This window comes from Perognathus longimembris, chromosome 14 (genome assembly GCF_023159225.1).
Source record: "Perognathus longimembris pacificus isolate PPM17 chromosome 14, ASM2315922v1, whole genome shotgun sequence".
Classification (NCBI taxonomy): domain Eukaryota; kingdom Metazoa; phylum Chordata; class Mammalia; order Rodentia; family Heteromyidae; genus Perognathus; species Perognathus longimembris.
The window spans coordinates 1,787,364-1,804,506 of NC_063174.1; the positions used below are offsets into that span (position 1 = coordinate 1,787,364).

General features: G+C 59.0%; 2 protein-coding genes across 2 annotated transcripts; one reads left to right on the forward strand and one right to left on the reverse strand.

Moving 5' to 3' along the window:
- Positions 1 to 105: 105 nt before the first annotated feature.
- Positions 106 to 8,757, forward strand: Nop9 (NOP9 nucleolar protein). Its single transcript, XM_048362728.1, has 10 exons — positions 106 to 381; positions 535 to 1,005; positions 2,247 to 2,357; positions 2,858 to 2,999; positions 3,111 to 3,303; positions 6,078 to 6,218; positions 6,519 to 6,644; positions 6,868 to 7,104; positions 7,727 to 7,832; positions 8,066 to 8,757. Exons 1-10 carry the CDS (start codon positions 132 to 134, stop codon positions 8,221 to 8,223), a joined length of 1,935 nt encoding a protein of 644 aa, XP_048218685.1. The 5' UTR covers positions 106 to 131; the 3' UTR covers positions 8,224 to 8,757.
- A 1,864-nt stretch (positions 8,758 to 10,621) lies between these two features.
- Cideb (cell death inducing DFFA like effector b) lies at positions 10,622 to 13,201 on the reverse strand. Its single transcript, XM_048362787.1, is given in 5 exon segments — positions 10,622 to 10,766; positions 10,911 to 11,101; positions 12,742 to 12,828; positions 12,830 to 12,887; positions 13,161 to 13,201. Coding segments are annotated over 5 exon segments (510 nt in total). The 3' UTR covers positions 10,622 to 10,633.
- Positions 13,202 to 17,143: the final 3,942 nt, after the last annotated feature.

A 17,143-nucleotide genomic window follows, 5' to 3' on the forward strand; every position in this document is an offset into this window, starting at 1 on the left:
GGGGGCGGGCCAGCGGCAGGCCACACCCGCTCCGCCGGCTGAGCGTGGTCGCGGAGCGATGACGTGGCGCGGCGCCCGGAGCGCGCCGGCCGGTGGGAAGTGTGTCCGGAGCCGCGGGACCGCGCGCACGCATGGGGCTGGGACCCCGCTCGCCCGCCCCGGCGGGGCGTCGCTTCGCCGCGGGCCGCGGACGGGGCCGCGGAGCGCGGGGGTCGGGGCGGCCTCCGCCGGGCCGCGGACGGCAGCCCCGCACGCCGGCGGAGCGGCCGGCGGCGCCGGCTCCGGAGGCGCTTCCGCCGCACCTGAGCCCCGAGGCCCTGGGGTATTTCCGACGGGCGCTGTGCGCGCTGCGAGAGGCCCCCGCGGCCGGGGAGGAGCGAGGTGCGGGGCCAGCCAGGGCGGGCCGGAGGGAACTTGCTGGGGTCCCCGGGGCGCGGGGGCTTCCGTCTCACTCCTCACGCGCCCTTCCGCGGTCTTTGCCCTTCGTCCCGGGGTCCCGTTGGCTTTCAATGGTCCCTTTCTCGCCTTTTCCAGAGCTGATGGTGCACAATATTTTAAAAGAAGTGGAGGCCCAAGCCGTAGCCCTGGCCACGAGCCGCACCGGCAGTGAGATGTTGCAGGAACTGTTGGGGTTCAGTCCTTGGAGGCCCCTGTGTCGAATCTGGGCCGCTCTGCGCTCCAACTTGCGTCTGGTGGCCTGTCATCGGTGCGGGGTCCATGTGTTGCAGAGTGCTTTGCTGCAGCTGCCTCGATTGCTGGAGAGGCCTTCCCAGCCGGAGGAGGAGGAGGAGGAGGAGGAGGAGGAGGAGGAAGAGCATGGGAAGGATGGTGCCTTGGGAAGCTTGGAGGACCTGGTCCTGGGACTAGCTTCCGAGGTGTCCGACGATTTTGTTTTCTACTGTGGGGACACTCATGGCAGCTTCGTGGTTAGGACTCTCCTGCAGGTGTTAGGTGGGACGCTCCTGGAGTCTGAAAGAACCAGGCACCGTGGCTCCCAATCATCTGGTAAGGACATTATGTAAGAAAGGAAAGTGGGGCTGGGAATAAGGCCTCATGGTAGAGCGCTTGCCTCCTATACATGAAGTCCTGGGTTCGATTCCCCAGCACCATTTGTACAGAAAACGGCCAGAAGTGGGGCCGTGGCTCAAGTGGCAGAGTGCTAGCCTTGAGCAAAAAAAGGCAGGGACAGTGCTCAGGCCCTGAGTCCAAGCCCCAGAACTGGTAGAAAAAAAAAAACAAAAAGATTAAAAAAGGAAAGTGAACCTGGTAGGGAAGAGTGCAGGTCATTCAAAAGAAAAGAGTGCGGAAGATTAAGGCTTCATGGGGGACCTTGGTCTTGAATTAGCAGAGGAATTAGGACAGAGTTTAGAAGACCAGAGATGAAGGCATGCATTGGCTCGCACTATGCGCTTAGGGTACAGCTAATAACATAGCAGGAGGAGATGCTTCATCACAGCAATGTATTTCAGACTGTGTGTGTGTGCTGAGACTGGGGCTTGAACTCAGGGCTGGAAGTCAGGCCTCAACACTCTGCTCTCTCTTGGTTTTCTTGCACCCACGGCTGATGCTTACTAGCTTACATGGAACTTGACCACTTGAGCCTTGCTTCTAGCCTTGCTCTTTGCTAGTTATTTTGGAGATGGAGTCTAGATTACTTTTCTATCTATAGCTGTCCTTGAACCAAGACCATCTAGCGCTTAGCCTCTTGAGTAGCTAGGATTACAAGTGGGAGCTACTTGGGCCTAGTTGACCTTCACTTTGAGAAACTCTAGAAAATAATGTTAGAGTTTATTTGCTATTAGTGATTGAACTCAGGGCCTTGTACTTGCTAGGCTAATACACCCTTTTTGCTTATAGCTTATTTTTCAGAGAGAAGTTCATGGTTTTCTGTTTGTTGTTTTAGTTTGGCTTGATACTTGCATTGGGCTTGCCTCTGACCCACTTCTGGCTATAAGGGGTTACAGAAGTTCAACATTACACTCAGCCTGAGAAGTTTAAATGAGATCTGATTCCGGACTGCCTTTACACACCTGGCCGAGGAGTTTGAGCTATCTTCTCTGGACCCCAGAGGAGCTAGTTGAGGTTTCTTAGAAAAGTTGAAACAGAAACATTACCTCAGGCCAGTCATCCCGAGATAACAGGAGTTCAGCATCTCCAAGCTGATTGATTGCTCGTCCATCTGTGGTGTTCTCCTTCCTACATAGCAGGTTGTGACCCCATCAGTACAAATGTGCTTAATCTTTCAGAAGCCCACAGGACCTCAGCGAGGGAATGTAAGCCTGCTGATTTTGAAGTCCCGGAAACATTCCTCAATCGCCTTCAGGACCTGAGCTCTTGCTTTCTGAAAGACATTGCTGGTAAGGAGAGAAGTAAGAAGATGGTCTTAGAAATACTTTGCTGGAGGGGCTGGGGATATGGCCTATGGCAAGAGTGCTTGACTCATATACGTGAGGCCCTGGGTTCGATTCCCCAGCACCACATGTATAGAAAACGGCCAGAAGAGGCGCTGTGGCTCAAGCAGCAGAGTGCTAGCCTTGAGCAAAAAGAAGCCAGGAACAGTGCTCAGGCCCTGAGTCCAAGCCCCAGGACTGGCCAAAAAAAAAGAAACACTTTGCTGGTGATTACTGCCAAGCACAGCCCTTAAGGTCATTCCTCCTCTCTTCAAACTTCTGGTTTGTTCTTGTGAAGCATTGTTTGTGGACACTTCTTTTTTTCTTATTTATTGTCAAAGTGATGTACAGAGAAATTACAGTTTCATACATTAGGCATTGGGTACATTTCTTGTACTGTTTGTTACCTCTTTGTGGACACTTTGTATCCATGTAGACACAAAATTGTTTCTGCTGTCTGCCCACAGTGTTTATCACGGACAAGATCTCCAGCTTCTGCCTTCAAGTGGCCTTACAGGTCTTACACCGCAAACTGCCTCCATTTTGTGCCCGTCTCTGCAGTGCTGTTATTGACTATCTGGGTACTCGAAATCCTTCAGCAGATGGCAGGTATGGCCAGGGGCTGGGACTGACTGGCTGTGTGAAATGAATCAGGTAATAGGGTGTAACTGTTTTGAGTGAAGTAGAGTTAAAACTTCTTGGTTCCTTTTATATCTCCAGCCCTCTACTGGTGTTTCTTCGGGATCAGACAAGCTCCAGACTCTTAGAACAGGTGCTGTTGGTATTAGAGCCCCCGAAGCTCCAGAGTCTCTTTGAGGATCACTTCCGGGGTCAGCTGCTGACCTTGGCAGCCCATCCCATTGCTAACTTCCCTTTGCAACGCCTACTGGATGCAGTCACGGCTCCTGAGCTGGTGAGTGGCAGTCTTCTTCTGCTTTTCTTGTTCATTGGGTCTTGTTTATTTTTGCCTATAGATGTTGGTTTCCCAGAGTTGAGGATAAAGACGCCCATGCCAGAGATGTGCCTACCAGTAGGAGACTGGCTTTTTTGGTGGTTCTGGGTTTGAACTCAGAACTTCATGCTTGATAGGTAGTCGGCACTCTTATCATTTGAGCCATGGGCCTACCTTTTTTTTTCCTTTAGTAGTTTTCAGGGTCTAGTGGGTTTGTTTGTTTGTTTGTTTTTCAGTCCTGGGCTTAAACTCAGGGCCTAGGCTCTGTCCTTGAGCCTCTCTGTGCTCAAGGAAAATACTCTACCACTTGAGCCACCATGCCATGCCACTTAGGGTTTTTTCTGAGTAGCATATCGGAGACTTTCCTGCCTGGGCTCTCCGCCTCCTGAGTAGTCAGAATTACAGACGTGAGCCACTGGTGCCTGGCTCAGTGTCTGGTGCTGGTTTTGCCTAGTGCTGGCCTTGGGCCACAGTCCTCTTACTTGTGCCTTCTGAATGGTTGGGATCACACTTGAGAACCACCATGCCCTCCTTGTTTGTTGTGATGGTATCTTGCTAGTTTATTGCCTTAATTGGCCTCATACCACAGTCTTCCTAATCCCTGCCTCCTGCATTAGAGACATGTGCTGCAGTGCTTTGACTCGTGAAATTTATTTATTTTTAAGGAACTAGGGTTTAAGCTCAAGGTCTCATGCTCACTAGGCAACCCTCTACTACTTTATCCATGCCTCTAATCTATCTTTCTTTCTTTCTTTCTTTCTTTCTTTCTTTCTTTCTTTCTTTCTTTCTTTCTTTCTTTCTTTCTTTCTTTCTTTCCAGTCCTGGGGCTCGAACTCTGGGCCCGTGCACTGTCCCTGAGCTTCATTGCTCAAGGCTAGCACTTTACCACTTGAGCCACAGCGCCACTTCTGGCTTTATTCTATATATGTGGCACTGAGGAATCCAACCCAGGGCTTCATACATGCTAGGCAAGCACTGTGCCACTAAGCCACATTCCCAGCCTGAAAATGAAGGGGTTTCCCCCTACCCCCGGGGGGTGAGGCTTGCACTCAAGGCCTGGCCTCTATCCCTGAGCTGAGCCCAAGGCTAGCACTGTACCACTTTGACCACTCCTGTAATTTTTGCTCCACTGCCTGTAATTTTTCATTAAAATATATATATATATTTTGGAGGTGGTGGTGCCAGTCCTGGGGCTTGAACTTGGGGCCTTGCACTCTTGCTTGGCTCGAGGCTGTTCTTTACCACTTAAATGACACACCCACGTCTAGCCTTTTGCTGGTTAACTGGATTTAAGAGCTTCATGTTGACTGCCTGGGCTGATTTTTGAACAGCTGTCCTGTTTCAGCTACTCGAATCTCTAGCATTCCGGGCTCCTATGCTGCTCCTCTGTAATGGGAACCCCTTGTATTTCGTGCCACTCATGCTCAAATAGACAGGTTCTACTTGGGGTGGAGGCCCCCCATTTTCCCTAACCCTGTGCCCGCCACTGGGATTGAGCAAGTAACAGAAATCAGGAAGCAGAGGGCGCCACCAGCACTCGATTTTTTTATTTTTTATTTTTTTTAGATAGTCCCTATGTAGCCTACACCGGCTGGCCTCAAACTCATAATCTTTCCTCTTTCTCCTGAGTGCTGGGGTTATAGGAATGTGCCACCTTGTCCACTTAGGAGATGGACTTAACTCACAGTTGCAGCCAGCTCACACTTGTGTGGCCTCCCCAGACTGTGGGCACTCAGCTACATAGCCTTATGAGTACTGGGCTGTTGCCACAGCTCCTTTTAGCCTTTGCTGCTTGGCGCTGTGGTAGGGTTTCCTGTGGGTCTCATGGGTTTGGGTTTGGAGTGGAAGGGCCTGTTTAATTCGAGTCCTCTGTTGTTTAGTTTTCCCTTACATCTACAGAGAAGCCACTCTGCTGGGTGGTTCACATTTGTAACCCTGCCGTCCTAGCTACTCAGGAGGCTGAGATCTGAGAACTGAGGTTTGAAGCCAGGCTGTGCAGGAAAGTTTGCAAGACACTTATCTACAGTTAATCACCACAAAAAGCCGGAAGTACAGCTGTGGCTCAAGTTGTAGAGTGCCAACCTTGAGCAAAAAAGCTAAGGGACAGCCCCTAGGCCTGGAGTTCAAATCTTAGGACTGACACAAAAACAAGTAAATGAATTTTTTTAGAAAGTCCTTTTGCTGGGAGCCACGGGTTCACGCCTGTAATCCTAGCTACTCAGGAGGCTGAGATCTGAGGATCAAAGTTCAAAGCCAGCTTGGGTAGGAAAGTTTGTGAGACTCTCATCTCCACCATTAACCACCAGAAAACTGGAAGTGGCCCTGTGGCTCAAGAGGTAGAGCACTTGGGCTGGGGATATGGCCTAGTGGAAAGAGTGCTTGCCTCACATACATGAAGCCTTGGGTTCGATTCCTCAGCACCATATACATAGAAAAGGCCAGAAGTGGCGCTGTGGCTCAAGTGGCAGAGTGCTAGCCTCGAGCAGAAAGGAGCCAGGGATAGTGCCCAGGCCCTGAGTTCAAGTTCCACAGCCGACCAAAAGAAAAAACCCTTTTGCTGTGTGAGCTGGCACCTCTGTGCCTGCCTTACCCAGCAAAACCGTGCTGATGTGGACGTTGCTTTCTGTGTTTTATGTAGCACTTGTACTGTTGTCAGTAGGAAGATTGTTCTTTTTAGTTAATATGGCTATCATTACCACCGTGTCAGAGGCTCTCCCTCCCGCTTTTCCTCTCAGCTGTCCTGCATGTTTGAGGAGCTGAGCCCTGCCCTGGAAGCTGTGCTGGCCCAGGGCCACCCAGGGGTGGTGGTTGCCCTGGTGGGAGCCTGCCGCAGAGTTGGGGCGCATCAAGCCCAGGTCTTGCAGCGCTTGTTGGAGGTGAGTGGGTATTAACTTGAGACCTGTTGGTACTCCTAGTCTAGTTTTATCAGGATTTACAGAATCTGGGCCCAGGAGGTCTAACGCTAAGGAAGTGCGCAGACAAAGGGCAAAGTGGATCCCGAGAGCGCCCTCACTGTGGCCCTCCTCACCTCAGCCCGCGGTGGAGAAGGTGTCCACACCGAGAGAGGCTTGAGGGTAATCAGCCTCTGACACACGCGTAGAGTCGGGGACACAGCAAGGCAGCTGAGCGTTTTCCCCGCCTGGAGGGTTGAGCTGCGCGGCTTCTCCTCCCCGCAGGCGTTCCACTGTGCGGAGCCCGCATCCCGCCAGGCGGCCTGCGTGCCTCTGCTCGCCACGCTGACGGCTTACGAGGTGTACTACGCGCTGGCGGAGGAGGAGGGGGCGGAGCCCGCAGAGCACCAGGTAAGGCGGGGACCAGGAGGAGGTGGCTCACGGCCTCCAAGACGGCCTCCGTGACTGCGTCCTGGGCGGAGCTCACCCCTCTGCTTCTTGAACTTTACTTTTTCTTTTGTTCCTGGAGACTGGGACTCAGACTTGTGTCTGACGCTTTCATTCATTAGCTGGCTCCCTGCCACCGGCGCTGCGCCTCCCGCCCCTGGTTTCTCCTCCCTCTGCTTTCTTTCAGGTGGACACGGCCTCGGCCAGGGCCCTGGGGGAAGTGACTGTCCTCGGGTCTCTGCTGCTGCAGCATCTGCTGCACTTCTCCACCCCTGCTCTTGTTCTGCGAAGCCTGGCTGCCTTGACGGGACCACAGCTCGTGGCTCTGGCCCAGAGCCCCGCTGGCTCCCACGTGCTGGACGCCATCCTGACCAGCCCTTCTGTGACACGCAAGCAGCGCCGGCGTGTGTTGAAGACCCTAAAGGTTAGCCTTCGACTTCAACCACGTAGACACCGTGAGCTGCCCCCCGGAAACGGGGTGCCAGCCCTGCCCCGAAGCTCTTCTGAAACCGTGCCCGCTGCCTCCCCAAGCACTTCTGTGCGTGTCCCTACGACGCCCCTTGCCGTCCTCCGCGGGGACAGTGTGTGTCCCTACGACGCCCCTTGCCGTCCTCCGCGGGGACAGTGTGTGTCCCTACGACGCCCCTTGCCGTCCTCCGCGGGGACAGTGTGTGTCCCTACGACGCCCCTTGCCGTCCTCCGCGGGGACAGTGTGTGTCCCTACGACGCCCCTTGCTGTCCACTGCGGGGACAGTGTGTGTCTCTGTGACTCCCCCTGCCGTCCACTGCGGGGACAGTGTGTGTCCCTACGACGCCCCTTGCCGTCCACCGCGGGGACAATGTGTGTCCCTAGGCTCCCCTTGCCGTCCACCGCGGGGACAGTGTGTGTCCCTAGGCTCCCCTTGCCGTCCACCGTGGGGACAGTGTGTGTCCCTAGGCTCCCCTTGCCGTCCACCGTGGGGACAGTGTGTGTCCCTAGGCTCCCCTTGCCGTCCACCGCGGGGACAGTGTGTGTCCCTACGACTCACCTTGCCGTCTCACCGCAGGGACAGTATGTGTCTCTGGCATGCAGCCGTCACGGCAGCCGCGTGCTGGACGCCATCTGGAGTGGAGCGGCCTTGGGGGCCCGGAAGGAGATTGCCGCTGAGTTGGGTGAGTGCCGGGGCCTCTCCGCTATCTTCACACTTTCCCGGTAGCTAGGGTGGGCCTGGTCATGGGCTCTTCGCTTGCCTTTGTGTTCTTGCCTGCCGATGGTGCTGCTTTTGCCTTGGGAGTGTGTTCCCTCCACCCCAGTGGCAGCCCCAGGGTGGGGGACCTGGAGCCGTCTCCCCCAAGGAGCATCTGTGAGCACGCATAGCAGTAAGCAGGAGTGACTCCCTTTGCAGGAGAGCAGACCCAGGAGCTGATGAAAGACCCTTTTGGCCACCATGTGGCTCGGAATGTGGCCTTGACTACCTTCTTGAAGCGGCGAGCGGCTTGGGAAGAGCAGCAGAGTGCGGTGGCCAAGCGGAGGAAGGCATTCAACTCCATCCTTGAAGACTGAGGCCCCGCCGTCTGGGAGTGGGTGTTGAAGAGGGAGTCAGCGGAGTGCCCGCTCACTCCATACCTTCCCTGTTAAAGCTGGAGTCAAAAACCTTACCTGAGCTGGTTGCCGGTGGCCCGTGCTTGTTATCCTAGCTGCTTGGAAGCTGGGGATTGGGAGAATCACAGTTCAGAGTCCGCCTGGGCAGCCCAGCTTACCAGCCACCTTCCCAGTAGTCATTCCAGCTCTGATGGGAAGCGTCAAATAGGTGGACCACAGTCCAGGCGTGCACACAAGCAGAAAGCAAGACCCGATCTCACAAAATAACCAATGCAGAAAGGCTGGGGTTGTGGCTCAGAAGTAGAGCTCCTGGCCTAGCAAGCACAAGGTCCTGAATTCAAACCCAGTACCTGGATTGGGTACTGTCGTCCATGCCCATAATCCTGACGTAGGAGAGTTGAGTTTGAAGCCAGCCTGGTCCACTTAGACAAATCCGATCTTTAAGAAAAAGGCATTGGGGGCTGGGGATATGGCCTAGTGGCAAGAGAGCTTGCCTCGTATACATGAGGCCCTGGGTTCGATTCCCCAGCACCACATATACAGAAAACGGCCAGAAGTGGCGCTGTGGCTCAAGTGGCAGAGTGCTAGCCTTGAGCAAAAGAAAGCCAGGGACAGTGCTCAGGCCCTGAGTCCAAGGCCCAGGACTGGCCAAAAAAGAAAAAGGCATTGGATTACAGGTGTGTGCCACCAGCACCTTGGGTTTTTGGAATGAGATCTAGAAATGAGTTTCTCCAATGAAGAAACGAAGTGGCCAGTGCCTCTGGAATGATGGCCAGTCCTTAGAAACAGATGCAGGAGGTGATGGGCACAATGGTTAAGAGTGCAGCCTGGGGAACCAGATGCTTCAAAGGATGGAAGAGGTAAAAATACAGACAGACAGAATATCTATTAGACAGACAGACCTCCAAAAACTGGGAGAGATCAAAGGGAGGGCTGATGTGTCCAAAAAGAAATGTGCTCATCACCTGACTCGTGTGACTGCCACCCTCTGCACGTCACTTTTATAATAACAGTATGCAGTTTTAAAAAAAAAACATAACCAGGCCTTGGTAAACCTTTTCATGTTTTTATTGGAAATGTTTTGCGTTTGGGGAGCCAAGTATGAAGGTAAGAGTTCTTCAGGTACGCCAGGGCGGTCATGGATGGGGACCCCAGGATTTGGCGTGGATCTGGAGGTAGTCAGGATAGGATTGGGATGTGTGGAGACGGGCCTGCGGCCTTTCAGAGTCCACAGGAGGCTGGAGATGAGTGCAAGGCGAGCCGGTATTCACCAGAAGGTGCAGACGGGGGTGAGGCACTGGCTGATGGGTTCTGTTGGGGGGGGTGAGGCACTGGCTGAAGGGTTCTGTTACAGTTGGGGGGGGTGAGGCACTGGCTGATGGGTTCTGTTACAGTGGGGGGGGGTGAGGCACTGGCTGATGGGTTCTGTTACGGGGGGGGTGAGGCACTGGCTGATGGGTTCTGTTACGGGGTGGGGGGTGAGGCACTGGCTGATGGGTTCTGTTACGGGGTGGGGGGTGAGGCACTGGCTGATGGGTTCTGTTACGGAGTGGGGGGTGAGGCACTGGCTGATGGGTTCTGTTGGGGGGGGTGAGGCACTGGCTGATGGGTTCTGTTACGGAGTGGGGGGTGAGGCACTGGCTGATGGGTTCTGTTACAGTGGGGGGGGGTGAGGCACTGGCTGATGGGTTCTGTTACGGGGGGGGTGAGGCACTGGCTGATGGGTTCTGTTACAGTGGGGGGTGAGGCACTGGCTGATGGGTTCTGTTGGGGGGGGTGAGGCACAGGCTGATGGGTTCTGTTACGGGGGAGGTGAGGCACAGGCTGATGGGTTCTGTTACGGGGTGGGGGGTGAGGCACTGGCTGATGGGTTCTGTTACGGGGGAGGTGAGGCACAGGCTGATGGGTTCTGTTACGGGGTGGGGGGTGAGGCACTGGCTGATGGGTTCTGTTACGGGGTGGGGGGTGAGGCACTGGCTGATGGGTTCTGTTACAGTGGGGGGTGAGGCACTGGCTGATGGGTTCTGTTGGGGGGGGGGTGAGGCACAGGCTGATGGGTTCTGTTACAGTGGGGGGTGAGGCACTGGCTGATGGGTTCTGTTGGGGGGGGTGAGGCACAGGCTGATGGGTTCTGTTACAGTGGGGGGTGAGGCACTGGCTGATGGGTTCTGTTGGGGGGGGGTGAGGCACAGGCTGATGGGTTCTGTTACAGTGGGGGGTGAGGCACAGGCTGATGGGTTCTGTTACAGTGGGGTCGGAGGACCGTGGAGGAGGTCAGGCGAGTTATCTGCTGTCTGCAGGTCCCCTAATCTGGTGTCAACAATCCTCGCAATGGGCCTTGCGGGTGAAGTCGGGCTGGAGGCTCAGCCCCTTAGTAAGGACGGAGGTGACCCTGCGGGTGCCACTGCTCCGCCCCCTCCACCAGGTGGCGGAGGGTGGAGGAAATCCCCAGCAGCACGCGGCCCAGGCCTTGCAGCAGCGAGGAGGTCCAGCGGAGGAGTTCCCTGAAAGGCAGAAGCAGGAAGCAAGCCGATAGTTAGGGGAGCCAGAGGGGGGGTGCAGAGGGAGCGCCGTCGAGGCGGGTGTGTGCGGGAGGGGGGGCGGGGCCAGCTGTGGAGGGTGGCGTTGGGCGTCCGTTCGCTTCTGACCTGAGCACTTTCTTGGGACCCAGCCCTTGGAAGTCGCAGCTCATGGAGTAGAGGCCGTAGAAGGTGGCCTTGACGTTCAGGCTGCCAAAGAGGTCGCGGGGGCTCTGCTTGTAGACGTCCAAGGTGATGCGGGCGATGTCCTTGCTGTGCTTGGGTTTTTCTCGGCCCAGGCCGTATGTCAGCACCCCGCTCTGTAGGATACCCCGTTAGTGCGGTCGACCGAGCTGCCACCCGCCCCCTGGCTGTGTGCTCCGTGGGGTCTGACGACTCCACAGTGCTCCCAGTGTGCTCCCAGTGCTCCCGCCCCCAAGCTCAGGGGGGCCGGAGAAGACGCTTGGGGGAGCAGAGGCGGCGGCTGCCGGGACGGGCTCACCCTGGCGGAGCTCCAGCTCTGCCCCGGCGCCAGCACCATCAAGCATGCATCCTCCTCCAGCATCCGGAAGAAGTCCTCACTCTCCACCGCCGTGCCGTCCTCCTCCAGCACCAGCGTGAGCACTCCACTCAGCAGCAGGGCGTCCCGCGCCTGCGGCAGCCAGAAGCAACAGGGGAAGGGGGGTTGGCCACGGAGGGGAGGGCGGTTGACCCACGGAGGGGAGGGGAGGGCGGTTGTCCCATCGTCTGGCCCTGTTGGTTTCCAGTATCCATTGGCCAGCCCCAGACACTGGCTGACATCCCCGCTCCGCTTCCTGGTGCTCTCCCTTAAGGGGGCGGCTTCTTATGTTCCCCTCTCCTTCTGCCCCCCTAAGCCCACACTCCTATTAGTTTGGGATTCAGAAATCTAGCTAGGAGCCAGACTAGAGTGTACACTTGAGCCCAGGGATTCAAGACCAGTGTCAGCAACATCATACGCTGTGCAAAAACATTAGTACCAAGATCTTTTGAAAAACACCCTTTCTCCTTCCGCCTACAGTGTTAGACCCCCTTTCCTGCCCATAGTTCTCTACAACTATTTCCAGTGTATCTATCTATCTATCTGTCTATCTATCTATCTATCTATCTATCTGCCAGTCCTGGGCCTTGGACTCAGGGCCTGAGCACTGTCCCTGGCTTCTTTTTGCTCAAGGCTAGCACTCTGCCACTTGAGCCACAGCGCCCACTTCCCACTTTTTTTCTGTGTATGTGGTGCTGAGGAATCAAACCCAGGGCTTCGTGCATGCGAGGCGAGCATCTACCACTAAGCCACCTTCCCAGCCCCAGTGTTTCTAACTTTGTAAAGGCCTTGCTGTGTGCCAGGCATCTGAGGATCTTTACGTACTCTTCTGCTTTTATTCCTTTAATAGCACTAGGAGGTAGCTCATTTCCATCGTACAGATAAACAGATTTAGCTTAGTTGAATAGCTCCAAGGTTCGGCAGGCAGTAGCAAGACTGAATTGAATGTTGATACAAATCACCCTTCTCTATGGACTTAGGAATTGTATCGCTTTGGCTCTTCCTTACTGCATCCCTAGTCCCAGAGAAAAGAAGCTGCCGGCCCAGGGCTCCCACCTGTCATCCTAGTCACTCAGGAGGCTGAGATCTGAGGAGCACTGTGGGGAGCCAGCCCAGCTAGGAACGTCCACGAGACTTAATCTCCAATGAACTACCCGAAAAGCTAGGACGGAAGGTGACCAGCCAAAGGAGCCCAGGGACAGCACCCCCCCACCCCACCCCCCCCCCGGCGGCTCAGCCCGGAACTGCCATGTCCACAACACTCACCCAAATGTGGTGGCTCGCGGGGCTGCTTCTCCCCTGCCTGCCACCCAGGGTGTGGGTGACCCCGGCCCTTTCTGCCCCGCCACCCCAGGCTGTCGGTCCCCCGGTCCCGCCCCTGGGCCTCCCCGCGGGCCTCACCTTGTCCAGCAGCTCCTGGCGGGTGGCGGCCGCCAGCCCCTTGCGGAGCGCCCGCTTGTGGTCGCACACGCGGAAGGGCCGCGGCGGGTGGCGGGGCCGAGCTCCAGACCCGGCGGCCCAGCTCGGAGCTGATGTTGGAGACCGACCTGGCGGTGGGGAGGGAAGGTCCCGTCGGGTGGGGGGACTGGCAATTATGGGGGTGGGGTGGCTGGAGGGCTTAGGGAGGGCCCTAAGTGTTCGGGTTCCCCAAAGAAGCTCTCGAGGCAGGGTGGGGATTGGGGGCTCACCGCGGGGGCAGCCCTGCGGGAGGGAGGGGGGTGGGCGGGGCGGGAGGGAGACTCCCAGGGGCGGGATGCTTTGCTGCGCCCCCCGGCCCGCGTCCACCGTGTTAGCGTGTGGAGGGGAGGGTTGGACATTACCTCAGCAGGCCATGGGGGCTCAAGGCCGGGATCCGGTCCATGGCGGGGGGGGGGGGGGGGGGGAGGGCAGCGGCCTTCGCGGGGCTTGGGAGTCGGGGCTCCGCTGCGCTGAGGCCGGAGTGGTTGGTGTTCTGCTGTTACGGAGCTGGGACCTTGCGACGCAGATGAGTCAGGCCTGCACTCTGGCCCTGCTCGCCTGGCCGCTCAGGACAGAGTCCACGGGGGGGGGGGGCCGGAGGGGGGCTGGAAGAGGGGTGGCCAAGTATATCCGTTCAGGACAGAGTCCACGGGGGAGGGGAGGAGGAGGGAGGGCCAAGCATATCCACAGGAGTGTGCGTGTGTGTAAAGGGCAGAATGCGTCTTCGGGGAACTCCAGGGCACCCTGTGCGGCTCCGGCAGCACAGGGGGTCCGCGCCGTCCGTCCGCGCTGCCACCCTCTGGGGGAGTGCGTAAACCGCGGCCTCGACGACGAAACCGATGTTGGCGTGGGAAGGACGGAGCGGGACCGTCTTTCTCCGCGTGCCATTCCCGGCTGCCCCACAGCGTCTCCCGGCCCCCGCCTGCTTCCTGGCTCCATGGCCCAGACGGCTGCCTGTCCCCGAGCCGAGGCCTTGCACACCCCAGGCACTGAGCAAGGAGTGTGGGCCATTGTAAGCCGAGCTTCTTAGAGCCCCCCCCCCCACGCTCAGATGCCCTGGGGACAGGGCCCCGTGTGGGGGTCCTCACCGGCAGCGCGCTCCGCGAGCCCCAGGGGACATGCACTGAGTGCCCTGGCAACCGCATTTCTTTGAGCTCCCCAAATGGCCCTCGGTGGGGTGTAGCGAGGCGCGCCCTGTGGGAACTGTTGTGACACCGCTCTGAGGCGCGTGCCCTAGGTAGGACGCGCGTGGACGAGGAGCTTCTGTGGGTCATTGAAGCCATCACAACTGGAGGACGGGCGGGTGGCTTTGTGACTCTTGCTCAGTCTGTTGTCCTGGGCGGTCCTCACGCTTCTGGAGGCTGCCGTTGCCTCTCGAGGGCTCTAACGGGCGCTCCCCTTCCAGCTTCGGTCGCCCCCACTCCTGCTTCCCGAGCCGTCTCCCATCTGAGCACTGCCGTGCTCATCCGCTCCCGGGTCCTTGTTCCTAGGGAAGCCCGGCACTGCCTGCTGGCTGGGCAGACGCCTGTCCCTTCCCCCACCCCCTTGATCTTCCAGGCCCCTCAAATCTCATTCCCGAGCTCCTGATGCCAAGGGGAAAGGGCTTCTTCCTCCATGCCTACTGCTCGTCCGCCCCTTCCTCCTTCCTTCCCTCCCTCTTTCCTTCCTTCCTTCCTTCCTTCCTTCCTTCCTTCCTTCCTTCCTTCCTTCCCTCTTTCCTTCCTTCCTTCTTCCCTCCCTCCTCCCCTTCCTTCCCTGTCTCCCGGCACAGCTCAGTAGCTGGCTTTGTGGCTTCAGGTTGTGACTTCTTCACCAGGTTTTGGGCCCCTTTACCGTCACGCATCCCTGGTTTACCCCGGGACACGGTTTCCACCAGGCTCCCCACCGAAAAACTGCCATTGACTCCCCAGTGCGAGCCCAGGGGCGTTGGGAGAGGCGCTCAGCCGGGGGGCCCTCCGGGGCGGGCTGCGGGGCCTGGGGTGGGAGGTGGGCAGGTGGGGCGGGCTGCGGGGCTGTGGGCCCTGACACCGGCGGGCCGGCCAGGGGGCGGTGCGGGGGTGACGGGGGTCTGAGGGCCAGGGGCGCTGGTGCTCGGCCGCGGGGCGCGGGGGCTTGGGGGGCGCGGGGCGCAGGGGCTTGGGGAGCGCGGGGCGGGCGGGCTGGTGGCCGCCGTCGTGCTGGCCTTCCGCGGCGGGCGCCCCACCCCGCCCCGCCCCGCCGTCCACCTGCTGCAGGCCCCGCCCGACGGCGCCCTGGCCCGGCTTCTTCAGCTCCGGCGTCAACCGCGCCACCTGCCGGCCGCTGCCTCCCGCGGCTCCTGGACGGCTCGGGGCAAGTCACCGGCCTGGGGAGGGGCCCTCGGGAAGGGCACCGCCCTGGTCCGCTGCGTGGCCCCGGGCAGGGCTGCGGCCCAGGCGGGCAGGTCCGGCTTCCTGTGGCCCGGAGGGCGGCCCGTGCCCGCGCCGCCCGCCCCGCCGGCGGCCGTGAGGGTGACACACGCGGGTGGCCACCTGAGCCGGGACGGGAGCCACCGAGTGCCCGTTTGCACCTGGGCTGCTGGGGGTGCCAGGCTTCGGGGGGCCCCTCCCCTCCCCTCCCCTCCCCGGTGGCCTGTTCCCCCGGGGCAAATCCCCAGACCCGCTCAGAAAACCAAGTGAGGAGGAGAAGGGCGGTGCAGGGGGCTGGGAGGGAAGCGGGGTGAGGCCCTCCGGAGTCTTTGAAGGCTCCCCGAGGAAGAAACTGCCCTGGGAGGGGAAAGGAGGGGTGTGTGTGTGGGGGGGGGGGGTCCTGCTTGTCCTCGGGTTGGGACAGCCCGGGAGACACAAGTAGCACAGGAGCCGAGTGTGAGACTCGCTTCCCCTCAGGCCACCGGGCCGCCCCACCCAACAAGCCCCCAGCGAGCGGGGAGGGACCCCCAGAGGCCAGCGCCCCACCAGCCAGAGGGGCTGGGGCTGGGGCTGGGGGTTTATGGGGAATGGTAGGAGCGTTTGGAAGAAAGGAAACTTTCTCTTTTCTTTCCACTGGGTCTATTTCTCTCCTTCCCTTCCTTCCCTCCCTTTCTCTTCTTCCTTTTTCTTTCTTTCCTTCCTTCTTTCTCTTCCTCCCTTCCTTCCTTCCTTTTCCGCTGATGCTTGAACTCAGGGCCTGGGGACTGTCCCTTGGCCTTTTCTGCTCGTCTGGTTCTTCTCGGGAGATGTGGGTGGCTGCACTCCTGACCAGTCCAGGAACACTAAGATTGAGCCTGGGATGAGCTCTCGCCCTCTGGAGCAGGAAGGACGCCTGGTGGGGTGGGGGAAACGCCCTCCCTCCAGGGAGGTGGGATTGGGCGCCGCCTCGGAGGAAGGAGGGCAAGCGTTTCTGTCTGAAGGGGCTCTGGTTGGCCCTGGAGCACTGATCCCCAACATGGGCTTCTTCCCGCCTCAAGGTCGCGCTAAGGTCAAGGTTCCCTAACTTCCGCTGTTACGTGTTCCCCGTATCACCCCCGGTGTGGTCGGAAAGCCCTTCCTCCACGCTGCCCGGGGTTCTGGCTGTGGTTTCAGCCTCCTTTTCATCACATCCTTTGCCTGACACTTGGGGGCCAGCGGGCTCCGGCTCTACCCCATGCAGACCACGCAGGGTGGCGCGGAGCCACGGCTCTGGGGGGGCCGGTGCGAGCCGCCCGCGTGCCCGCACCCCCACGTCGGTGCCTCGCGCCCCGTCCAGCCTGGCTCCCCTCGGCCCTCTCTGAGTGTGTCGGGGGTGGGACGGGGCCGCCCCGCCTGTGGACATGGAGGAACTAGGGGGCGAGCACTCGCCCAGCCCTGCGTTCCCAAAGCCAACCCTGGCCCACATGGCCACACGTTACCACACGGGGGCCCCCGCACGAGCGGCTGCGGGAGGGAGATCGAGGCGCCCGCTCCGTGGCTGGAAGGAGGGGACGGGAGCCGACGGCCGCGCGGAGCCGACCCTCGAGCGCAGAGAGGCCGGGGAGCCACCGCCAGGGCTGGAGCGGAAGCCACGAGCGGGGTGCTGACCCCGCGGTTCACTGCCACCCTGACGCTCTGTGCTCACGCCTCCACTCCCCATCTAGTCACCCCAACCTCAACGTCTCCGTGGCCTGCGGCAACAGCTTAACGTGATATACACTGCACGTCTGTGGATGCAGTGTGGCAGCCGTGGAGCCCGGGCCGCTTCCCGCGCTCGCTGTCATGCCGCCCCCGGCTCGCTCAGGCCTCTAGTCTGGGCCTGCACCCCCGGCTCGCTCAGGCCTCTAGTCTGGGCCTGCACCCCCGGCTCGCTCAGGCCTCTAGTCTGGGCCTGCACCCCCGGCTCGCTCAGGCCTCTAGTCTGGGCCTGCTCGCCGCAC